We start from the raw sequence: 26,101 nt of genomic DNA on the forward strand, positions 1-26,101 counted from the left end.
AACGCCAATTCTACTGTCTTCCCATTACAGGATCCAGCTGTGTCTAAAATGAGTCTAGTGTACTTGCCTCAGCTACCCCTAAAGACAACTACAAATTTAATGTTTGAGAAAGAATCTTCAAACTAATAATTCTCATGGTCAATGAAGGTATTTCCATTTGGAGCTAATTTTTTGTTATACACAACTAAGAAGTGAGGGTATGTGGCAAAAACAACACACATGTTTCTGCTCATCCACCACTGAAATTCTCATCCATGCACTAGACTCGACTATTCCAATGTTCTCCTGGCCGACCTCCAAACCTCCACCTTCTGTAAACTTCAGCTGATCCAAAACTCTGCTGCCTGTATTCTATCCTGCACCAAGTCCCACTTGTCTTTCGCACCTACCCTCAATGATCTACATTGGTTCCTAGTTCCCCAATGTCTCAAATTTAAAACTCTCATTCTCGTGTTCAAATCCCTTCATGGCCAAATCGTTGAAGGTGGCAGGGCAAGTCGAGAAAGTGGTTAAAAAAGCATACAGAGTCGTGGACTTTATAAATAGAGGCACAGAGTACAAAAACAAGGAAGTCATGATGAATGTTTATAAAATACTGGTTCGGCCACAACTGGAGTATTGCGTCCAGTTCTGGGCACCACACTTTAGGAAGAATGTGAAGGCCTTAGAGACGGTGCAGAGGAGATTTACTAGAACGATGAGGAACTTAAATTACGTGGATGGACTGGAGAAGCTGGGATTGTTCTCCTTGGAACAGAGAAGGTTGAGAGGAGACTTGATAGAGGTGTTTAAAATCATGAAAGGTCTAGACAGAGTGGATAGAAAGAAACTTTTCCCATTGGCGGAAGGGTCAAGAACCAGAGGGCATAGATTTAAGGTGATTGGCAACAGAACCAAAGGTGATATGAGGAAAAACTTTTTTACACAGCGAGTGGTTAGGATCTGGAATGCAAAGGGAGTGGTGGAGGCAGATTCAATCATGGCCTTCAAAAGGGAACTGGATAAGTACTTGAAACAAAAAAATGTGCAGGGCTATGGGGATAGGGCAGGGCAGTGGGACTAGCTGGATTGCTCATGCATAGAGCCAGCGTGGTCTCAATGGGCCGAGTGGCCTCCTTCCTTGCTGTAACCTTCTATGATTCGATGATTCTATGGCCTCGCTCTTCCCTAACTCTGGAACTTCCTCCAGTGCTACAACCTCCTCCCCTGAACTTTCTATTCCTCTGTCTTTGGTCTCTGGTGCGTTGTCCCCTCCCATCACCCCACCAATGGCAGCCATGCCTTCACCTTCTACATCCACCTTTAAGATCCTCCTTAAAACCCACCTCTTTGACCTTAGCTTTTGGTCAACCCTCCTAATTTTTAAGGTAATTGGCAAAGAACCAGAGGTGACATGAGGAAACATTTTTTTTACGCAGCGAGTTGTTATGATCTGGAATGCACTGCCAGAAAGGGTGGTGGAAGCAGATTTAATAGTAACTTTCAAATGGGAATTGGATAAATAGTTGAAGGGGAAAAGTTTGCAGGGCTACAGGGAAAGAGCAGGGGTGTGGGACTAATTGGATAGCTCTTTCAAAGAGCCGGCACAGGCACGATGGGCTGAATGGCCTCCTTCTGTGCTGTATCATTGTATGATTCTAATATCTCCCCTCATGAAAATGCAAGTTTTCTTCTTTCTTTGGCTTGGCGTCTCTTTTTTTTTACTCATGTCTCTGCGGAGTGCCTTGGATACTCTTCTACGTTAAAGGTGCTATATAAACGCAGGTTATTTTTCTTCCCACCTGTACACACAGTACGTGTACAAAAAAGCTTGCGGCTTCCTCTGTGGAAGAAACTCTCGTCAGTTAAACACTTGTTTCCTGAGCATGAATGATTCGTGTGTTGAGGGAACGGTAAAATTTGCCCATTTTTGGACTATGACAGCAAGTCAAATTGTCACTTTGTCCTCTGTTTCATTTGCCGTATTGATTTATTGAGCAGGCTTGAAAGGCAGTTTACTTACCAGGAACGTGCGGTGCCTCATGGTCTATCATGAAGGCGTCAGACAGCCCTACTTTGACAGGGTGCTGTGCAGAATTTATCTGAGTCACAGTTATTGGAACCTAGAGAATAGATTAAAAAGTGACATTAGCATCCCTTCATTTATTTCGAAGTTTTCCTTTGTCTGTATAGGTTGACAATGCAGTGAAATGCCATTCTTTCCTCCCCAACTCTTCACCCAGGGACAACATGAAGCTTCACGGCACAGTCTCTTCCAGTCAGGTCACTTGCCACACAGAATGGAACACTCGTCCAGAAACATGAGAACGAATGACAGGCTTTAAATTCGGTCACTCTGTGTATTAGAAAAATATATTTTCATCTTTTAATTTACAGGGCTGTTTTCTTTTGCGCACTCTCAATAAAAATTGGATTTTGTGTGTGTTTGTGTGTGATGAAGAGCAATGTAAAATGGAATTACAGAGGGGTGCAGCCTCCCATAGCTGGAGTGCCAGTGCAAGACTATGTGGGCGGCGGGCTGCCAAACAAATGAATAAAAGATTGGCAGAACATTAAAGGATGCCTCACTAAAATAAATCTCAACTTAACAACGAAATGTTTCAATGCCCACGACCTATGGGTTCATTATTGAAAACTGGTGCTGAGAATCCTAACAAATCAGATGGTGCAGTGGCGAACACGCTGTCCCTTCTCCTTTATGACTGAGCCTCCCAGACCGATGGGTCAGATGTTTCCCCTTTCTGCTGGCTGTAAGATCCCAAGTGAACTGGCTTTGTGGGAGTTTGGACCCAGCACCAATTAGGCATGAATCCAGAGTATGAATATATCCACAAGTTGGAATTAGATGTGGAAAATGGAATGGCCACACTGCTGTAGTAGGTGGCCACTCCTCTGACGTTAGGGTCAGGGCACATTGCTGGGACAGAGTAGATACATCTTCCACTCTATATTAGGGATGCCCATCCAGTAGCCCAGAAGCCACTTATGGCCCCCTGATCCCTGGACATCCGGACCTCAAGACACCGGTAACTTATATGTGCTTATTTTTCTTATTTACTGGCTCGTCCTGTTTGAATGTTGTGCGCCTGGAGATTTGGCAAGGGCAGTCTTGATTCTGTTGCCTCGCTGGTGGATAAATTCTAAAATCAGAACACCAAGATCTGTTGGCATCAGGAGCTTGAGATATGTGAGAATTAATGGGAACATGGATTTAATCTTTATACACGGGTTCCCCGGGAGGCTCCGTGTTATTTACCTATATGAGCTACGATGACAAATAGCCTGGACATTCCTGTTCTACATCGAACTTGTTCTGTTGCTGATCTGAGAGTTCTTGATTCTGACACTGAACGCCAAAAGTTTCATTTCTCAGCACTGACATCTCTCATCGTGAAGAACACAAAATATTGTCTCTTTCCCTCCACTGTAAAGTATTTTAAAACTAAGAATGGCAGCTGCAGGCTACTTGTACAAGTTCCTTTGAAATGGACCATCAATATTCCTTTATGACAGCTTCTGTGGCAATTGTCCCATTTCATAAATACAAAATTGCTGGTTGAGAGCAGGGTTATAGATTGAATCTAACAGCAGCTCCCTTTATGTGAAGTGTTGCCTCCAGGTTTGGGACTCAAAGCATCGCGAACTCTATTCACCATTATCACAGAATTAACTGCAGAGAAACAGGCCATTCGGCTCAACTGGTCTATACTCCACATGAGCTCTTCCCACTTTAATTACTTCTTCTCACCCTGCACCGCCCCCGCCCAGTATCCCTTTATTCCCTGTATGCATCAAGCCTCCTGTTTGAAAAAAGATCCCTCTTGATTCCATTTCTAATAATGTTTTTGGTGAGTTTCTGAGGTGAGGGATATCAGTGCTGCGGAATGGCCTGTTTCTCTGCAGTTAATTCTGTGATAATGGTGAATAGAGTTCGCGGTACTTTGATTCCCAAACCCTGGAGGCAACACTTCACATAAAGGGAATTGCTGTTAGATTCAATCTATAGCCCTGCTCTCAACCAGCAATTTTCTATTTATGAAATGGGACAATTGCCACAGAAGTTGTCATTAAGGAATATTGATGGTCCATTTCAAAGGAACTTGTACAAGTAGCCTGCAGCTGCCATTCTTGGTTTTAAAATACTTTGGGAACCTAGGGGGCATCGCTGAGCACTCCCAGGTCAGTAAAGTAAAGTTACTGCTACTCTAACCCAATATGTTTTAAGCCCTAACTCAGATGAGCTATTTTCCATACCACTCCGAATAAGGTTCCCAACATTGTGCCAATTTGTTGTCAGTTTTCTGCTGTTGGCCGATGCTCTCTGAGGACTCGGTTAAGACTAGGTGAACTCATTTAGCAGACAATCGTGACATGAGCAGAGAGAGGAGATTTGCATCACTTTAGTGTCGGCTGGACATGTACCCATTTGGACAGCGTGCCTAATCCACTGGACCACCCGAAGAGACAGCATCATAACCCAATGGGCCACCCACTTGCCTCTTCACCTCACAAATAAAAATATCTATAACTTTTAGAATTCTATAAGCACCAAAACCCAAAAGTAGCCCCCCATTCACATGCAGGAATTTCTGGCCTGCAGATCTCCTCCAAACATTCCAGAGGAGACAAGCTCTCCCGCCCATGGCTTCCTATAATTCAGGCCTAATTGGCACATATTGGGCAGTTTCCCTGACAGAGGCCACACAAGGAAAGATGGTATGAGAACAGGAAATGTCATGCAGGTGCAGTAACCACCCTTCTTCCGTGGTTCCAATTTGGGTGCATTTAGGGCTAATTATTAAAACATTTACAATTCCATTACGGCGTATGATTTTTTTCAAGGTTTCTCTCGCCAACAAACTATGAGTTACGAAAAGAAAACAATGATTTTTTTCCCCCAGGTGGGGCAATTTCTGCATTCCATCTTTAGTTGAAACCTGAGACCGCCACAGTTCATCAATGTTCTAGCGTTAACTGTGCCAGCATTTTGTGTTGACTCAGACCATCTCAAGACAGGCGTTTTATACCCTGTATTCAATGTGCGTATCACTTCAGTGGCTAAATGCACTGTGTGGTTGTGGCCATACAGACTGAGACGTTTGCAGTTTAATCCCTAAACTGTGCTCCGTTAACTAATCTCAGATGCGACCGATTTCAGCAGTCTTGGGCTGGGGAGGGAGGGGTGGAGAAAAACATCTGCCAGGGTTTGTGCCGCTGATCACTGTCTAGTGAGTCTTGCTGGACGCTGAGTGATACTAGGATTGGGTTCAGTTGCCATGATTCATAGTCCAACAACCTACTGACGCTCACTGCCCACGCCATGAAGGTGTTCAATGATGGGGGTAATTTTCCCCCGGCATCGCACACCAAGCAGGGAGCCTCACCCGCCGGGAGCACATATCAGGAATTCGAGTGTGAAATGTGTGGAATTGTCCAGCTCATGTCGGAAATTGTGCACAACACACGCCCGAATTTCCAATACACGCCCCTGGTGGGATTGCAAAATTGGAAAATTCTCCCCCCCCCCCCCGCCCTCCCCCCCAAGTACTGTATATCCTGATGGGTATGTGATTTTTAACACTTCGAATGCTTTTTAAAATATATATTTGTTGTTTGGATGATTTAGTCGTGGGGCAGCACCTGATGATACTCTCTTCTCTAAATGAAAACAAGATCCTAATGTCTTCCTGTCAGGGTTGAGATGACCTTTCTCCTGACCTTTGTCGTAGGACAGGGAGGAGTTGCCAAAGTTTGCGAAAACCATTTCTGAGGCTCGCTCGTGCTCCTAATGTTAATCAACAGAATGGCAGGTGATGGCGAGGTCGAAGGAGATTTCTTATCCCTCTATTCCCCCCTTCCCCCACCCCCATTATTTTCAGTGGGAGTGAATGCACTGGGCTATAAATTGGGCCGCATAGCTCCCGTTTTGTAAGTGCTACGCGGCCTCCTAAGGATCCAAGATGGCATCCAGAATGTGCGAGCACACACTTCTAGCGTGACGTGCGCCGGACGCCATCTTGGTAAAGGCGTTTGCGTACACGCAGTTAATGAACGCCGGCAGCATACAAACTAAGGAGAAAATGCAATAGATCAGTGTGCAATGCTGATTTAAAGGGACAGATGTGATTTTGAAACTCAACCCTCCAGCTAACGCACTGTCTTAACCTCGCATAGCTGAACAGGTCATAAACAGCATGGAGGACTCCTCACCAGCGCTACTTAAAGGGATCATGCAGGATTAACAGATTAGTTGCTGGATTATTGCTTCTGGCTGCTGATGCATTTGTACCTGTTTTTGGAGGTCTCCTATACTTGAATACTAGGACTAGGGGACATAGCCTAAAAATTAGAGCCAGGACTTGCAGGAGTGAAGTTAGGAAACACTTCTACACGCAAAGGGTGGTAGAAATTTGGAACGCTCTTCTGCAAACAGCAGTTGATGCTAGCTCAGTTGTTAAATTTAAATCTGAGATTGATAAATTTTTGTTAACCAAAGGTATTAAGGGATATGGGGCTAAAGTACATGGAGTTAGGTCACAGATCAACCATGATCTCATTGAATGGCTGAACAGGCTCGAGGGACTAAATGGCCTACTCCTGTTCCTATCATCCTATAATAAAGTTTCAGTACTTTACAGGGAGTGGGCTGGCTAGCTGACAGGAAACAGCAAGAGCACTGGCAGAGTCACAGGAGTGGCTCAGGAATGCTGTCATCCTGAGAGAGGACAGCAGGTTTGTGTTCCATGGAGCCACTGCCACTTGCTGCCTCCTGTTATGCCCCACCTTCTCCTGCAAGAAAGCGGCATAGTGTTGGTGAGTGTCCTGAAAGATGTTTGGGTGATGTGGCTGTCATGGTTGAACAGCTGCCAGGAGTGTGACCTGTGAGTTGTGGGTGTGCGGCTTGCAACCGTGGTACTGTGTGAGGGTGAGAGGAAGCATCTGATTGGAAGAGTTGAGTACTGTTGGTACGTAGGTAATGGGGGGGTGTAGTGCATGGAGCAGTGGATGCGGTTAGTGGTGCAATTGATAGGAGACGCCACTTGACAGTTAACCTCACTTATCTTGACCACTCGTGTCAAATCATTGAACTTCTTCCTGCACTGCATCCATGTTCGCGGTGCTATGCGCCTGGCATTGACTTCGTCCCCTACTGTTTCGGGAGCATATGTCTGGAGGGCGTCTTGCCCCCCTGTGGATATAGGATGCCCCACTTTCTGTCCACCTCTTGCACCAAGGCCTCTAGTGCTTCATCAGAGAACCTTGGTGCACGCACTCTCACAGGCCTGGTATAAACTCAGATCGGCAGATTGGTGAGGTCTGGCGTGCAGATTGGAGGATGTGGGATTTAGTAGTGCGCAACCTTTATTCAATGTTTTAACATAACTCAACAGTTTGTAAACATAGGGACGGGACCTGCATCTGTGTTTTACGTGTGCGATGCCTGATCTCCGCTCAGACTCCGTGTGGACTCGTATCTTATATTTTGCAAATAAGAGGTGCAGGCTGCCTTTAAGAGGTGCAGGCCGCCTTTATATGATGCTAGTCACTCGCGATATCGGGGCCCCCCCCTGCTGGTGAGCAGCCATTCAACAGTGCAGGTAGGCGTGGTTGCAGGCAGCTAACAGGTAAAATCACCAGGCAGCACGAATGTTGTGTGCTGCCTGCAGCTCAACGACTGGGCACGGGTTAATCGCGCACCGCAACCCCTGCGCCCGGTTTCGGTGGTTATCCAATATAACCCCCATTGGCTTTCCACACCCCAGTATGCCCCGTACATACTCACGTCCTTGTAACTGAACACGATCCGTCCTTCTTGGCACAACGTGGCCTGAAAGGTGAAACTCCCGATGTCCTCCCGGTCTGGTAGAAACACTTTATCCCACTGGACGACGAATGCAGTCCCTAAACAGTACAGACATAACCAGTGAGGCTCAGCACAGGGACACGAGAGCGCTGGTGGCAACGCGGGAATAAGCCACAAAACTGATCCTTGGCGTCAGGGGCTTGAGTTATCAGGAAAGACTGCAGTGATTTGGGCTTTTCCGCCTCGAAAGGAGACGTCTGAGAGGTGATCTTATATAAGATTGCTAAAGGCATAGAAAAAGTTAACTCAGAATATTACTTCAAATTAAACTACGGGAGTAAAGCACAGGTCCAAACAAGTAAAAGGTAGTTTTAGGACCAATATCAGGACATTTTCCTTCACACAAAGAGTGATCAACGTGTGGAATAGATTTCCAGACAGTAATGGAGGCAACAACACTGGAATCATGTTAGAAACAATGTGAGGGTGGGGGGGGCATTAGGATAGCTCTGGATGAATGAATGGAGATGAGCCAAATGGCCTTCCTCATTCATAGTTATCTTGGGATCAGAGGGAACTCTTACCAACACCTAACAGATGATCACAGGCCTTATGATGTCCCTGAACATTTTCTGTTGCTTTAGAGGAAGCTATTGGACACCAGACGAAGATGTTTTTTCCTCATCGTTTCTTGTTCTTCTGTGCTCCCCAGTAATGCCCCACCCATGGTCAACAGGCCAACCAACGAGGAACTGAGTGAGAGTGAGCCTAGGGGTGAGATCACTGCCTACCTTCCAGTAGGGAAGTGCCTGGACCCTTCCCAATGATCTACTGCTACTAGTACCACCACCACTACTATTACTACGACCGTAACAATAACAACTTGCATTTACATAGTGCTTTTAAAGTAGAAAAACGTTCCAAATCACGTCACAGATATGCACAAGGGGAATGGATGCTGAGCCAGGAAGGGAGAAGTGAGGAAGGATGCCTGGTGGAATAAATTGGCTTTGAGAAGGTTTTTGAAGGAGGAGAGGAAGTTGGAGAGGCAGAGGGATTTACGGAGGGGATTCCAGAGAGTAAGACTCAGAACGCTGAAGGTTCTGCAGTTAATAGGGGGACAAAGAAGTGGGGATGGGATTGTATAAAACATAGAAATATAGAAACATAGAAAATAGGAGCAAGATTAGGCCATTCGGCCCTTCGGGCCTGCTCCGCCATTCAAAATGATCATGGCTGATCGTCTAACTCAGTACCCTGTTCCCGCTTTTTCCCCATATCCCTTGATCCCTTTAGCATTAAGAAATATATCTATCTCCTTCTTGAATACATCTAAAGACTTGGCCTCGACTGCCTTCTGTGGTAGAGAATTCCACAGGTTCACCACCCTCTGAGTGAAGAAATTTCGGTTCTAAATGGCATACCCCGTATCCTGAGACTGTGACCCCCTGGTTCTGGACTCCCCAGCCATCGGGAACAACCTCCCTGCATCTAGTCTGTCTAGTCCTGTTGGAATTTTATATGTTTCGATGGCCAGAGTCATAGGAACGGAGTGTTTGGCGGGGGGGGGAGAAAATATAGAACTGAAGGAGATGGCAAAGATTGGAGTGGTACGGACGAGGGATTTAAAGATGAGGATTTTATAATTAATGCCCTGGGGGATGGGGAGCCACTGTAGGTCAGCAAGGACTGGGGTGACGGCAAACAGGACTTAGAAGGGATTACAGGCACAAAATGAGAGCCAAGTACAACATCTTTGAAGGTGGCAGGACAAGTTGAGAAGGCTGTTAAAAAAGCATATGGGATCCTGGGCTTTATTAATAGAGCCATAGAGTACAAAAGCAAGGAAGTTATGATAAACCTTTATAAAACACTGGTTTGGCCCCAGCTGGAGTATTGTGTTCAATTCTGGCCACCGCACTTTAAGAAGGATGTCAAGTCCCTAGAGAGGGTGCAGAAGAGATTTACTGGAATGGTTCCAGGGATGAGGAACTTCAGTTATGTGGGGAGACTGGAGAAGCTGGGGTTGTTCTCCTTAGAGCAGAGAAGGCTAAGGGGAGATTTGATAGAAGTGTTCAAAATCATGAACGGTTATGAAAGAGTAAATAAGGAGAAACTCTTACCAGTGGCCGAAGGGTCGGTAACCAGAGGACACAGATTTAAGGTAATCAGCAAAAGAGCCAGAGGTGACATGAAACATTTTTTTACGCAGCGAGTTGTAATGATCTGGAATCCACTGCCAGAAAGGGTGGTGGAAGCAGATTCAATAGTAACTTTCAAAAAGGGAATTGGATAAATACTTGAAGGGAAAAAATTTACAGGGCTGTGGGGAAAGAGCAGGGGGAGTGGGATTAATTGGATAGCTCTTCAAAGAGCCGGCACAAACACGATGGGCTGAACGGCCTCCTCCTCTGCTGTACTACTACGATACTAGGATATGAATATCTACATCTGCAGACTGCTGATTAAATGCATTGTCTCGCTGCACTGTTCTCTTATGTGTGTTATATCAGCAACTTTTCCTTTAAACCAAATAACATTAGATTAATTCCTTTCACAAAGCCGAACAGATAGGTTAAACTGAGCCTGACTCACAACTAAAATATTGTACAAGCCAACAGTTCTGTTCCAAGCGTGCCCTTTCAGAGCAGTTACAAAGGCCACGAGGGACGTATCTGACGTGTCAGGAAGCGCATTCAACACAATCAAAAGGCATCTGACATGTGCACGCACTGAGATGGTCAGGAGTGAACAATAAGCCTCCTCCCTCTTAGTGACTCATTTGGTAAATGCACTGTGTGGTATGGCACTACTCCAGATAGACCCATAAAGTCCCAACTTTGACCCCTGCTCTACGTGGAGTTAACTCAGTCGGTAGGGGCTCAACAATTGCTCTCAGTGCCCATACCTGTCCTGTCGGCCAAGGATCCGTGTGGCGCAGGGAGACGCAATTGGGGAAAGCGGAAAAACAAAAACCTTTTTTGAAAAATATAGAAGGGTTCTGAAGAACAGTATGGCACAACACACTGATAGGACTTTAAATCTGGTTGGAGTTCACCGATTTGCGTAGCAGTTCACTCACAAAAGCAAGACTGGGGAAACTTGCACTCCTCAACCTTGAAAGGAGACAGTTGAGAGGTAATCCAAGGTTGAGGAGTACAGTAGTATAGTGGTTGTGTTACTGGACTAGTGATCCAGAGAATGTGAGTTCAAATCCCACCATAGCAGTTTGAGAATTTGAGTTCAGTTTGAAATAAACAGGAAATAAAAAGCTGGTATCAATAAAAGTGGCCTCAAAGCTGTTGGATTGTCATAAAAACCTAACTGGTTTAATGTCCTTTAGGGAAGGAAACCTGCTGGTCTGGCCTTATATGTGACTCCAGTCCCACACTGATGTAATTGACTCTGAAGTGACCTAGCAAGCCACACAGTTGTATCAAACCATCAGTAGCAGTTTGAGGTGGCCCATCACCACCTTCTCAGGACAACAAAGGATGGTCAATAAATGCCTGGCCTTGCCAGCAATACCAACACCCCAAGAATGAATTAAAAAAAAACTCCTAGAGGTATATAAAATGGTAGATGTCATGGAAAAAGGTGAACCCAGAAGATATCTATATCTAGATAAGAAAAAGAGTCCAAGATTAAGGTGTTGGGCTGGTAATTAAGTTTATTTCAGTGGGATGAATAGAGATCTAGCCCAAATTAATAGGCTGTAAAAATGGCAAGATCAAAAGATGGACTGGTTGCTTTCCTTGCTTTGTCGCTCATGGTTCCAGCATCTCTACAACCAAGATCATTTTGTCCTCTCTATATTTATCCTGATACAACCTTTTGATCCCATCCCTGTCCAGATACTTGTCTAGCTCTCTAGAACGGGCCATTCTCTACTCCTAAAGTACGATTATTGAAGCTCTCTCTTTGTAGCGGTGAAGACCCTTTAGAAGAACCAGTAGTAAAGTAAAAACCGAGATGAATCTTAACATTTTACTTGAACAGATCTCAAAATCAGAATTCTATGATACTGGAATTTGACTTTTAATCTAATAATAATTCTTGGATAACAATCCAAGTTATTATCAAACCAGAGACATTTACATGCAGACAGAGGAAGTATTGTAATTGAGTCTTTACTGGTCTATTAAGGGAAAAATGTTCTCATTTTCAGCGATTGCTACACAGTGAGATCACTAGCGTAGAAATAAAGAGCATTGTTATATTTAAAGAACGTGAGATAAATACAAATGGGGAGGGCCATTAATTTCAATTTAGCTTGCCCATCCACATATATCTTCAATCCTCCATCACAGCATCCAACTGTGTCTTAGATATTTGCATTGCAGATTTAGTGCGAAGCTGTTCTGACGCTAAACCTATGGAGAGTAAATCCAGAGTTAAGGTCTGACCTGACTCTCAAGTGAAGTGGAGTGAGATTCTTACACTATTTCACTGCTGTGTCAAGATTGGACCCTGACTCCAGGTGTGGTTGCTTTTACACTATAGGGGTGATTCAGCGATCCGGCATTCCCAGTGGGGAACGGTGCTCGGAGGGAGTTCATCTTGGGAAATCGTAGGCATCCAATCCGTGATTTCCCATCCAATAATGGATGGAAAGTGACAGGCTGCGTGATTGCGATTCCCCAAGACGCACTCCCTGTGGACGCTGCTCCTCACCGGAAGTGCTCGACCGTGGACTCATCCCGTATAACTGTGGTATGAAGCACTTACACTTTTAGTGTAAAGGCACCCGTAAATAATCATGTCCCCATTACCCAAAGTTCTCACCGTTGCTCTAGGTGAACTCAACCACCAGCAGAGATCTGGAATAAAACCCAGGAGATATCCCCTGCTCCCCATTTAGCTTAAAAAGTTCCTGGGCAGATGAACTTTGTGAACTTGGCTTTGCACAGGGCTGTAGTCATAGTTCAATGGGTGTAAAGGCCAAGCAGCTTGACACCACCTCCTTCAGGTTGTCCAATATCTCTTGTCTAAGTGCACCTGAATACAGTACACACTTTACATTGATGCAAAACCTAAAACGGCCTCGAATCAGCATAAACTGTGCATTATATCAGAGCGAAATGTTATTGGGGGACAAACTATGCTGAGGGGACACAGTGCCAATCAGCAACCTCACTGGGCTACTGCCTTTCTTTTACTCCCAATTTTTCTCCTGCCCTCCTCTCCTGAAGGCACCGACTCCCAGCCGGGGGCACAGCTCCACCTCACCCACCGATGCCTCATCCAAGTGGCCACTCTTTTTTGCATGAACCTATATTGTGAGTGATGGCAGGATACATGACAGTGGCATCAGTGCCAATTCCAGATCTTGTCTTCACCCAACATCACCATGCGTTGGGTGTGTGTGTGTTGGGGGGGCGGGGGGTCAATTCTCTTCACTGGTAGTCAGGCTGAGATCAGCTAACTCAGCACAGAACGGGAAATGAACTTGGGACCTTTCTGGTCTTCATGGCTCAGCTGCTCCCTGCCTTAATCAATTAAGAGACTATGCCATTTATGATCAGCCCTCTGATCTCAACACATGGTTTTAATATCTCACAGATGTAGTGGAGCAATTAGACAAGAGCTTTAGGGATTACACAATTTTAAAATAGTTTTTTTTAACAATAAAAAGCTCCAGGATTGCGTGATCATTTCTACTGAAATCGATATCACTCATAAAAAAATGGCCCACTCCTGTAAAAGAAAAATATTTGAACAAATCGCAATAATTTTTTGTTGTTTTGGAACTGTGGAAATGGCAGATTTGCTGAAACCTATTCGATCGTTGTTGTTTTTTACTTCATCGAGCAGAGCTCACCCTCCGCCCACCTCACTCGTGATGATGTCATTGCGCTCTGCGCCAGAGAATGTGGCTCTTTTTTTTTTAAGAAAAATAAAAGTAATGAGTCAGTCTTTGGAGCGTTTCAATGATCTTTGCAGGTGGAACAAACATGTTATGACAGGGGACTCAGCAGGAGAGAAAATAAAATGATCCCCGAGAAGGATATTTTAGAAATATTTTTGCCTTTAAAGGCTTGTTTTAATTTTAGGTGCTGATTTTAGTTAATAATATCTTGTTTTTATTTTTTGACAGTGATCGGGGGAGTTGGAAATCCAGGTTGTAAAGAGCCTTGTTCACATCCCATCTGGAGTTCTGCATTGAGTTTTGGGCACTGCACCTCAGGAAGGATATATTGGCCTTGGAGGGGGTGCAGCGCAGATTCACCAGAATGATACCAGGGCTTAGAGGGTTAAATTATGAGGACAGGTTGCATAAACTTGGCTTGTATTCCTTTGAGTATAGAAGTTTGAGCTGTGATCTGATTGAGGTGTTTAAAACGTTAAGAGGATTTGATAGGGCAGAGGCGGAGAAACTATTTCCTCTGATGGGGGGAATCAACAACAAGAGCACATAATCTTAAAATTAGAGCTAGGCCATTCAGGAGCGAAAGCAGGAAGCACTTTTTTACACAAAGGGTGTAGAAATCTGGAATTCTCTTCCCCGTGGATGCTGGGGGTCAATTGGAGCTTTCAAGACTGAGATCGATAGATTTTTGATGGGTAAGGGTATCAAAGGATATGGAGCAAAGGCAGGAAAATGGAGAATGCAGATCGGCCAAGAGCTAATTGAATGGCGGAGCAGGCTTGAGGGGCTGAATGGCCTACTCATGTTCCTAATGCTCCTACGTTCTGCAGATTACCGCCCATGTGGTGAAGATGAAAATTTACCCCTGTATTTTTTCATTTGCGAAGACTGAGTTGAGGAATCTAGTTAATAGATCGGCATTTTCCTGATTCCTCTTCCCAATTTGTCCATGAAAGGACCCAAAGAGCAAAACCACAACATATTGAACAGTTGCCAACAGGCAACAGGAAGCAGCACATTGTACATTGTAAACAATCAGGGATGACAGGAACTTTAAAAATATAAAAGGTAATTTACAAATTTGCACTTCAGCAAGGAGCTTCACCCATAGGGAGCACACGTCGGGATTCACTGGGAGCATGCGTCAGGATTCCTGATGTGCGCTCCCGTTGGGCGATGTTCTATGCCAGATGCGCAAATTCATAAAACTATCCCTATACCTGTACTTGTGGTGTGATTGCAGGGTTCTGCTGGTGGGACCAACTTCAATCTGTTTTATGAATTTTCCAGAATTGCCAGGGCTGAACATTTAAATATCTGCCTACTGTGTTCTTCTTAGGTGAAGTACCATGGTAACAATGTGAATGGATGCAATCAGACGAGATTGGAAGTATTGCTCAGATAACGATGTTTGCTCCAAATTAACAACAACAGTGACTTTGTTGACCAATTCTGATGTTCTCAACATCTGATACATGGGTGAAGCCAGAAAACCTATTGGGAAATAAATGTCTGCCACAAATAAAATTACTCGATCACGTTTTGCAACTCATTTCCAGGATTCATGAATCTCGTCAAAAAAGAATATTCTTCTTCCCTCCCTTCCTGAAGATATTGCTTCTTGTTATGTATGGTGTCCACAGATTTCCTGTACCAGGAAACTCTTTATGGCCTAGAAATTGTATCGTGCTGGTGTAAAATGGGTGGACTAAGGGGTGGGGAGTATACACGCGCTCGTTCCACACTGGAAGTGCGCCACCCGCCATATTGGTTAGGGCTGCTCAATAGGAGTGCAGGGCGCACGCTTGAAACTAGCATTAGGTCTCTTGCACATGCAAATCGTGGGCCTAATGCCTGTTTCAGGCTCCTTTGCCAAATTGGGTAGGACAGGTAGATAAGGTGGTTAAAAAGGCATACAGCTTACTTTCCTTTATTAGCCGAGGCATAGAATATAAGAGCAGGGAGGTTATGCTAGAACTGTATAAAACATTGGTTAGGCCACAGCTTGAGTACTGCGTACAGTTCTGGTCGCCACATTACAGGAAAGATATGATTGCATTAGAGAGGGTACAGAGGAGATTTACGAGGATGTTAGGAGAATTTTAGCTATGAGAAAAGATTGGATAGGCTGGGGTTGTTTTCTTTGGAACAAAGGAGGCTGAGGGGAGATTTAATTGAGGTATATAAAATTATGACGGGACTAGATAGAGTGGATAGAGAGGATCTATTTCCCTTAGCAAAGGGGTCAGTGACCAGGGGGCATAAATTTAAAGTAATTGGTAGAAGGATTAGAGGGGAGCTGAGGAGAATTTCTTTCACTCAGAGGGGGTCTGGAACTCACTGCCTGAAAGGGAGATAGAGGCCGAAACCCTCAACTCATTTAGAAAGGACTTGGATGTTCACTTGAAGTTCTGTAACCTACAGGGCTACGGACCAAGAGCTGGAAAGTGGGATTAAGCTCTTTCTCGGCTGGCACGGACACAATGGGCCGAACGGCCTCCTCCAGTGCCGTAGCTTTCTATGATTCTATGAATGACTGGAGCATGCGCCATTCATGCTACAGTCAGTTTCTTCAGGCGCTTAGCAACCAAACCAGCGATCGTTAAAGGGGCCAATGGAGGCCGCCACCCAAAAGGTAAGTTAAACGTTTTTTACTTATCTTATTGTGAAGCCAGGTGGTGCAAGAGTGCCGGCCACTGTTTGACTCCCCCCCCACTCCCCCCCACCACCTCTGCCCGGATACTCCTGAGGAGCCTGGCTCTGGGGCCACAAATGGACATCCCTCGTTGCCCTGAGGGCATTAAGAGTCAACCACACGGTGTGGAACTGGAGTCACATGTGGGGGTGGTAGGTTCGGTTCCTTTCCGTAAAGGATATTAGCCAACCAGTTGGGTTTCTTGGTTATTTTTCTGGTGCCAGTGCACAAATTACCAGATTTATTGAATTCAAATGCACAACTTGCCATGGTGGGAATTGAACTCACCAATTGGAAAGCTCCTTCGAAGAGCCAGGCACAGGCATGATGGGCTGAGTGGCCTCCTCCTGTGTTGTACCTACTATGAAACTATGCAACCTCTGCGTGGCTGGTCCAGTACCATAACCACTAAGCTAGCGTACTCTCTGTCTTCAGCCAATGTCAACGTCCTCACACACTTCAGCAGCAGCTACTGGATAGTAATGAAGAATGGGTGAATTTCCCCCTCCTCCTCCTTCCCTAACCAAGAGGGGCTGAGGTCTGTCATGGCACCCACTGTTCCCTGACTGAGCTCAACCTGTATGTACCAGGGATCAAACCTGGGATCTTGCTGATCTGCATGGCTCTGATTCACACCGGGCAATGCACTTACCAAGTGAGAATTTGTTTCTTGTTCTTCAAATCTTGTTCCCAGACACTTGCCGTTGGCAGGCATTTCCATTCAGTCAGCATCGAGTGTCATTCTTTTCGAGTTTGGGTGCTGACTGAATCCTGAAACTTCTGCAGCGATTGATTACACAGCTAGTCAGCACCAGTGCGTCATGCTCATGTCACTGATAGCTCCCAAATGTCATCCGGGACCGTAAGAAAGGGGGAGGGGGAGACGGATATTGATCAGCAATTACTGCACAGAGCTGCTCACCGAGGGAAGCTCATAGCCAGCACCAGCCGAGCAATCTCTTGGTTGGTTTGAGGCCCAAAACGGCAGGTCTCCCGGAGGCTGCGGGAATAAGACTCAAAAAAGTAAATCTCTTCCACAGGTCTTTTTTTTTTGTTTAGTTTGGTTGTAAAAGATGGGTTTTGTCTTAACAAGATGGCAGGAGTATTTTCTGCAGAATGCACACCTACAACTGTTACTTTCTCCTTAAATCTCTCCCAGTCACGTCTTGGACGCAGGGACCAGAAAAATTCCAAGCAGTTGTTTATGCCAGAATCGTGGAAATAACAGACAGATGACTTGGGGGAAGAGGCACTGCGGCCCTTTGGTCGCCACTTCCAGAAATGCAGACACTCACGAGCTTTAATAGGTGTAGGGTTCGAATCACAGACACGGTGCAGACATTACAGCTATCAACAGCCACAGATGGAATTAGATTCCCCATTTTTAAATATGCTCATTTTGTTATGCCTCCTACTGGAAAAGCAATGTTTGTAAACATCAAAATCTTGTGCTTAAAGCTTGTAAATAAATAATTCAAAATTGTAGTTCATTTGTCTCTCCCTCTATCCCCATGCTCTCCCCAGTCCTGTCCCTCTATCCCATGCTCTCCCCAGTCCTGCCCCTCTATCCCCGTGTTCTCCCCAGTCCTGTCCCTCTATCCCCATGCTCTCCCCAGTCCTGTCCCTCTATCCCATGCTCTCCCCGGTCCTGCTCCTCTATCCCCGTGTTCTCCCCAGTTCTGACCCTCTATCTCTGTGCTGTCCACAGTCCTGCCCCTCTATCCCCGTGTTCTCCCCAGTCCTGTCCCTCTATCCCCGTGTTCTCCATAGTCCTGCCCCTCTATCCCCATGCTCTCCCCAGTCCTGCCCCTCTATCTCTGTGCGCTCCCCAGTCCTGTCCCTCTATCCCCGTGTTCTCCACAGTCCTGTCCCTCTATCCCCATGCTCTCCCCAGTCCTGCCCCTCTATCCCTGTGTTCTCTACAGTCCTGTCCCTCTATCCCCATGCTCTCCCCAGTCCTGTCACTCTATCCCCGATATCTCCCTAGTCCTGCCCCTCTATCTCCGTGCGCTCCCCAGTCCTGTCCCTCTATCCCCGATATCTCCCCAGGCCTGCCCCTCTATCCCAATGTGCTCCCCAGTCCTGCCCCTCTATCCCCATGCTCTCCCCGGTCCTGCCCCTCTATCTCAGACCTTTGGCTCTGAGCCCCCCTCCCTCCATGGTCCTTCCCAGTGGCTTTGTAGATAAATGCATTGCTCGATGTGCTACGGAACCGTACAGACCAGGTTTGATCGCTGGTCTATGTTGACTTGCTGGAGATCGGGGAAAATGTTGGACTTGGGGGTGGAGAAAAAATAAAATCAACCAGAATTTCTGCTCCTGATCACTATCCTGGAAGGTGTGGATATTTGTGGAAGGCAGATGAGAGCAGGGTCGGGCCTGGGTATAACATCCTGCAAGACAAGATTCACTTGGGTAAGGTATTAGATTGTGCCTGGAATCCCTCGGCCAGTACCCCAAGCAAGGCGGCAGGGAAGGGTAAGGCAAAGAAAGACCTAATGTCTGGTCCGAGCTGTGGCTCAGGGAGCCCTGCCCTTAAATCCTGCACATCCCATACTGAGCAAATTGGTAAAAAGAAAGCTACCGTTATCAAAGTATCTGATGGTGGAATTCCTGGAGTAACTGGGATCAAAGTTCGCCATGAGCGGGGCAATGTACTGAGTGGCAGTCAGCATCCGATGAATGACCTCCCCGGTGAATATAAAACCTGAAAGAAAATAAGACGACAAATTAGAAGCCCTCATAATATGTGTTGTACTCAGGGACTGTCCTTCGGGAGAGGTTCCTGCTCAACAAGGTGAGGGGTGTCAGCAATTGGGAATGGAACATCAGCTCATCTTATCTCAGTATCAAGTGATAAGCAGTTCTTCTGTGGGACTTAACATTTTTCCTTTGCTTCCCCTGCATTTTCTGGTGCATTTTTCTTTTCTGGCATTAAAAATGATCAAACTTTTGTCCGGACTTCCTTTGGTTTGTTCCCACTGCTGTGCTTACAGGAGGAAGTGTAGAATATTTAAGTGGTGGATCTCCCATTGTGTTGATTGCTGGCAGTGGACAGGCGGGAGGCAAGCGAGCTGGGGAGGCATGCTCGGCAGTCACAGAGGACGCACATGGCTAGGAGACGAGTGGGCATCAGGTTCAGGCAAATGGGATCGAGCAACAGTGTCACATTGGGCTGGTGGATGAGCTGGTGGTTTTTTAAAAATCAGTTAACTCGCTTTCATGTGTTTTCCCAGTTGGCCGTAGGGATGGAAGGTTGTGTTGGCAGCCTTCAGCCAATTTGCGTTTGACTGGCCACTGCTTACCGCATGACCAATTACACCACGTGGTTTCCACAAACCAATCAGAAAGGTTAACAGGGACTCTACAATCCAAATCCATTCACTCATTCATTCATACAGATGCAATATTTAATAGTGGAACAAATCACTCCCATTTGGCTATAGCATGATTTAGCTGCAATGAAAAACTGATAAGAACATATAAAGTATGAAAAGGCCACTGGACTCATCAATCCTGCTTCTTCTACAGACCATATATAATGGGCTCTACCCTTCATCTCCTGAGGGAAACTTCTGTATAAATACTTCCATATAATCCCCAAAGGTTATGAAGCAAAACTACAGAGTATTCAACCATTCCGACACCTCTACTGCTCAACAATGCCCCGCTGTGTTCCACATACAACAACGCCACAACCCCAGCAGCATAGGACTATCATGCCACAGGATTATTTCATCACCTCAGTTTAAACTACTTCTATTCTAACAATGTGCCTTAACCCCCTATCTCAGAACAACATCCCTTTCTGTACCAGTGAGATATTTTCCTTTTTCCTCATCAACTTCTCTTATGCATCCCTCCCCACCTCGCCCCACCATTGGCGGCCGTGCCTTCAGCTGCCTTTCGCAATTTGCTCCCCTCTGCCTCTTCATTTCTCTCTCTCCTCTTTTAAGACTCTCCTTAAAACCCACCTCTATGATCAAGCTTTTGGTCACCTTATCTAATATCTCCTTTCTTGGCTCGCCGCCCATTTTAGTCTGATTACGCTTCTGTGAAGCGCCTTGGGACAGGCATTATATGTAGTTATTGTTGTTATTAACAATTTTATGACAATCTGTCTCAAATTGTGGGTAGTTCTGTGCTGTGGACTCATGAAAATGCCAAAAAAGAAAAGAAAGACTTGCATTTATGTCGTGTATTTTGCAACGTTTCAAAGCATTTTCCAACCAACTAAGTACTTTTGAAATATGGGCACTGTTGTAATGTAGGAAACAGGGCAGCCAATTTGCACACAGCAAGATCCCACAAACTACAATGAATGAATGACCAGATCATGTGTTTTAGGTGTTGGGATAAATGTTGATCAGGATACTGGGGAGAACTCCCTTGCTCTTCTTGGAATAGTGCCATGGGACTTTTTACGTCCACCTGAGATTGTGGACAGGGCCTGGGTTTAATGTTTCTTCTGAAAGATGGCACCCCAGATAACGCAGTGCTCCCTCAGTACTGCGCTGGGAGTATCAACCTAGATTATGTGCTTAAGTCTCTGGGGTGGAACTATGAACCCACGACCTTTCTGACTCAGAGGCGAGAGTGCTACCAATTGAGCCACGGCTGACACCTCAAAACTGACTTCACTTATTAATTTACAACTACAAAGGGGGAGAGAGCGAGAGAGAGAGAGAAGATTTTCAGCCCATCAGTCTGGTGTGTATTTGAATCCACATCCACAAGACAAAAAGACATTCTAACCAACTTCACCAGCGAGTCCCCAACACCTGTTAACTTTACATTCTTTTCAGGACGCAGTTATTTTAAGGTGAAACAGTCTCCTATTTGTTCCCTTTAATATTTAGGTGTATAGTTTTCCAGTTCATATTCTAAGCCCCTGTAATTTTTAAGCTCTTAATCGATTTGTTAACGTTTAATTAGTGTAAATGGCAAATGTAAGCCTGTGACCCTCAGAGATTTGCGAGCTCTGGGTGGCCCTGAGTAATCCTATTATTTTACTGTAAATACAAACTAGTGTTTTTCTGGATAAACTAGCCTTCATGCTTCAGTACATTTTCTAGATGTTATACCCAACACATATGAACAATTGGTCGCACCACAGGGGGGAGGGAACATTAACTGTGGTGAGAATGACCTCCCTTTGATCCAGTTGCAACTACTGAAGCAGAAGGATATTGTCCTGAATCTGGCAGCACAGTAAATACCAGTACCAGTGCATACTGTATCACAGCATCACCACACTAAGCCAGCACACAACATGTTCTGCTAAAAGAGATGCCACATTGTGCAGTGCCAGCACATCGAAAAATAACAAACGACTTGCATTTATATAGCGCCTTTCATGAACTCAGGACATCCCAAAGCGCTTTACAGCCAGTGAAGTACTTTTGAAGTGTGGTCACTGTTGTAATGTCGGGAAACGCAGCAGCAAATCTGCGCACAGCAAGATCCCACAAACAGCAATGTGATAATGACCAGATAATCTGCTTGGGTGATGTTGATTGAGGGATAAATATTGGCCAGGACTCCCCATCTCTTCTTCGAATAATGCCATAGAATCTTTTACATCCACCTGAGAGGGCAGACAGGACCTCGGTTGGACTAGTTTCAAATTAATTACTTTTTTGATGTATCTCATTCTATTCTTCTCCTCCAAAACGACAGAGTTGTGAATTTCGTTACTAAGGAGAGAAAGACACGGAACTTCAGATTGGGTCCAGCAGATAAATAAATGTTGGTGGGGGGGGGAGTATTGATAAATGTTTAGTCAGACTTTATAGTTCCTTTCCAATGAAGTCCATCACCCATCAGAGCCCTTGCTTTCACTCACTCAAGTCCATTACATACTGCAGATAACGGACTGAAATGTTTCAATTACTGTCGTGAAGTAAATAATACTGCATCTAAAGGAACTGATTTGCAGTTAAATGGTTTTTTATCGCATTAGGCTGCAAGGCAAAATAAAAGAATATAAAAAAGATTTGTGATAATAATTAATTTGATACTTGGAAGGATTACAGAAATTGCTGAGTCGAATCATAAAATCATTCACCTACCTGGTGAATGTTTAAAGGTGCAGAGCTCGCTCTCTCGGCCACCTGCAATTCAATCCTGTTCCAGCTTTAGCCAACCAACGACCTGCATCTATATAGCCCCTTTAACTTAGACAATGTGCTCCAATGTACTTCATAGAGGTTTAAGGAAAAATAGATGCAAAGAAGGAGATATTAGGAGGGTGACCAAAGGTTTGGTTGAAGAGTTGGGTTTTAAGGAGGGTCTTAAAGGAGAAGAAGTGGAGGGTTTTAGGGAGGGAATTCCAGAGCATTAGGCTTAGGTGCAGAAGGCATGGCTGCCAGTGATTGGAGAGCGGGAGCGGGGATGCACAAGTGGCTACAGTCAGAGGAACGGAGAGTACGGGGGCAGTGAGATTGTTGGGCTGGAGAAGGATACAGAGATAGGAAGGAAAGAGGCCATAGAGGGATGTAGGCACAAGGATGAGAATTTCAAATTTGGAGGCTTTGGGAGACCAGGTGCCAATGTAGATCGATAAGGACACGGGGATGGCTGAGTGGGACTTGCTGCAGGATCGGATACGGACAGCAGAGTTTTGGATGAGCTGAAGTTTAGGGAAGGTGGAGGATAGGTGGCCGGCCAGGAGAGCATTGGAATAGTTGAGTCTGCAATTGACAAAAGCATGGATGAGGCTTTCAGGAGCAGATGGGCTGAGGCAGGGGTGAACAATGTTATAGAGATGGAGTTAGGCAGCCTTTGTGATAGAAAGTATATGGGGTGGGCAACTCAGCTCAGGGTCAAATAGGACGCCAAGGTTGCAAACAGTTTGGTGAAGCCTAAGACAGTTGCCAAGAAGGGGGATGGAATTGGAGGTAAGGGTGTGGGGTTTCTGGCATGGGGCCAAAGACAATGGCTTTGGTCTTACCAATGTTTAACTGGAGGAAATTGCAGCTCATATAGGACCGGATGTGGGACAATCAGAATGGCAACACAGAGGCAGTGAAGGGACTGAGACAGGTGGTATAGAGGGGTGTAGTCAGCGTACATGTGGAAGCTGACCCTGTGTCTTTGAATAATGTCGCCAAGGAGCAACATCTAGAATAGGAGGGGGCCAAGGATAATAATCTTAGGGGGACTCTGGAGGTGATGATGTGGGGGCGGGAAGAGAAGACATTGCTGGAGATTATCTGGCTACGATTGGATAGGCTAAAGTGGAACCAAGCGGGGGCTTCCCACTGAGCTGAGCCCATATCCCTCAATACCTTTGGTTGCCAAAAAGCTATCTATCTCAGATTTAAATTTAGCAATTGAGCTAGTATCAATTGCTGTTTGTGGAAAAGAGTTCCAAACTTCTACCACCCTTTGTGTGCAGAAATGTTTTCTAATCTTGCTCCTGAAAGGTCTGGCTCTAATTTTTAAACTATGCCCCCTACTCCTAAAATCCCCAACCAGTGGAAATAGTTTCTCTCTATCCACCCTATCTGTTCCCCTTAATATCTTAATAAAGGAAAGGGGGCATCTGGATTTGAACCAGAGACCTCTTGATCTGCAGTCAAATGCTCTACCACTGAGCTATACCCCCAGTGGCTTGAAGAGGAAGGGGACAGTACCTGAGGGGTGCCTTATCTTGCTGCCTTGACTACAGTTTGGGCTATTTCTCATTTTCACATAAGAATATCAATGAGATATTACTTGAAAATAAATCCTAACCACCCTACCGCACACCATAGCTCAGTGGGTAAATATACCACCCAGTTTGGTACTCGGTGGTACAAACAAGGATTATCTCAGGTTTGATGCAACATCTGTGCTGTGTTCAGTTAGGTGTTACAGTTGGCCTCAGTGCCCCTGAGCTAAGGAGAAGGAAAAAAACCTGCCAGAGGTTCCCACTCTTGATCATTATCCAGTGATTCCTGCTACAGAGTGCGCATGTGTGGACATTGACTGAGGCTGGATCAGGTTTGGCTGTATGACTGTCATGGTTGAACAGCCTGCTGACGCTCATTGTTTAGGCTTACACATGAAGGATGGATACTTGGTGCCGGTATCTATGGGCTGGAGGTGCCTAGGAACGAGTCATTGCAATCAAGAGGAGGGGATAAGATGGCACCAAAAAACCTTTAATGGCCGATTAGTAAGTTGAACCTGTCTTAGTTTAAGCACCATATTTTTTATGTTCATGATAACCAATTTCAGAGTTTAGGATGGCCCAGTAAACACAACGGTAACAATCAGTTTATCTGCGCAGAGCATGTTGCATTTACTGGGCAACTCTCCCAGTACACAATACGACAGACTGCCCTCAATGCTGAGCCTGCTGCTAGTTGCCAGTCTGTCAGCAGGGCCTAGCCTTGGGCCTCCTATTAACTGTCAATGAAGCTATTAAGCGTTGTCAGCTGTGGCTCAGTTGGTAGCAGTCTTGCCTCTGAGTCAGAAGGCTGTGGGTTCACAGTCCCATTCCAGAGACTTGAGCCTAAAATCTAGGCTGACACTCCTTGTGCAGTACTGAGTGAGTGCCACATTGTTGGAGGTGCTGCCTTTCAGGTTAAACTGAGGCCCTCTCAGGTAGATGTAAAAGATCCCATGGCACTATTTTGAAGAACAGCAGGGGAGTTCTCCAGGTGTCCTGGCCAATATTTATCCCTCAACCCAACATCACCAAAACAGATTATCTGGTCATTATCTAATCGCTGTTTGTGGGATCTTGCTGTGCACAAACTGGCTGCCACATTTCCCTACATTACAACAGCGACTACACTTCAAAAAAGTACTTCATTGGCTGTGAAGCGCTTTGGAACATCCTGGGGTTGTGAAAGGCACTATATAAATGCAAGTCTTTCTTTCTTTCTATTGGGGGTGAATTTCCGCAGGGGGTTCTCCCACTTTTCCGCTGTAAATTCGAAGGAAGAGCAGCAGAAAGTCCGGAAAAATGGAGTTAATGCTGTTTACGCCATTTTTCCGTGGTTCCATGGTTCTTCTGCTGAAATTATGGCGGAAGAGTGGGAGAGCCCCTGCGGAAATTTACTCCCAATAATTTTGTACTCAACTATTCCAATGCTTCCCTGGCCGGCCTCCCATCTTCCACTCTCCATACAATAAGCTCACCAAAACTCTGCTGTTCATATCCTAACTCGCACCGCGTTGGTCAACCATCACCCCTTTGCTCCCTGACCTACATTGGCTCCCGGTCCACCAGCACCTCGATTTTAAAATTCTCATCCTCGTGTTCAAATCCCTCCATGGCCTCGCCCCTCCACTTCTCTGTAACCTCTTCCAGCCCTACAACCCTCCAAGATCTCTGAGCTCCTCCAACTCTGGCCTCTTGTGCATCTCCCACTTCCTTCACTCCACCATTGGCGGCCGTGCCTTCAGCTGTCTGGGCCCTAAACTATGGAATTCCCTCCGTAAACCTCTCCGCCCCCTCTCTCTCCTCCTTTAAGATGCTCCTTAAAATCTACCTCTTTGACCAAGCGTTTGGTCGCCTGTCCTAATGGCCTTTGGCTCGGTGTCAATTTTTGTCTGATTACACTCCTCTGAATGTTTTACTACTACATTAAAGGCGCCATATAAATGCTAATTGTCGTTGAAATTCAGCCCCATCGTGTTTCCATGCAGTGAAAGTATCCTTCACACCCACAAAATTACTTGAGAGTAATACACTGCTAAAAGTGCAATCTGATTTTAATAAAAGGGGAGCCAAGTGAAT

The 26,101-nt window shown here is 45.5% G+C and overlaps 1 protein-coding gene and 1 non-coding gene across 2 annotated transcripts in view; both read right to left on the reverse strand.

The window, feature by feature from the left end:
• Window positions 1-26,101, reverse strand: part of LOC137299854 (plexin domain-containing protein 1-like) — a 212,399-nt gene that overhangs the window by 89,357 nt on the left and 96,941 nt on the right. The window contains exons 5-7 of the mRNA XM_067968792.1: window positions 18,953-19,075; window positions 7,784-7,902; window positions 2,003-2,102 (exon numbers count right to left, since the gene is read on the reverse strand). Coding sequence (XP_067824893.1) covers window positions 2,003-2,102; window positions 7,784-7,902; window positions 18,953-19,075 — 342 coding nt within the window. The remainder of the gene's footprint in view (window positions 1-2,002; window positions 2,103-7,783; window positions 7,903-18,952; window positions 19,076-26,101) is intronic.
• trnac-gca (transfer RNA cysteine (anticodon GCA)) lies at window positions 23,906-23,977 on the reverse strand. Its single transcript has one exon. It is a non-coding gene; the product is annotated as a tRNA-Cys (tRNA).

Source organism: Heptranchias perlo, chromosome 30 (assembly GCF_035084215.1).
Source record: "Heptranchias perlo isolate sHepPer1 chromosome 30, sHepPer1.hap1, whole genome shotgun sequence".
NCBI classification, from domain to species: Eukaryota; Metazoa; Chordata; class Chondrichthyes; order Hexanchiformes; family Hexanchidae; genus Heptranchias; species Heptranchias perlo.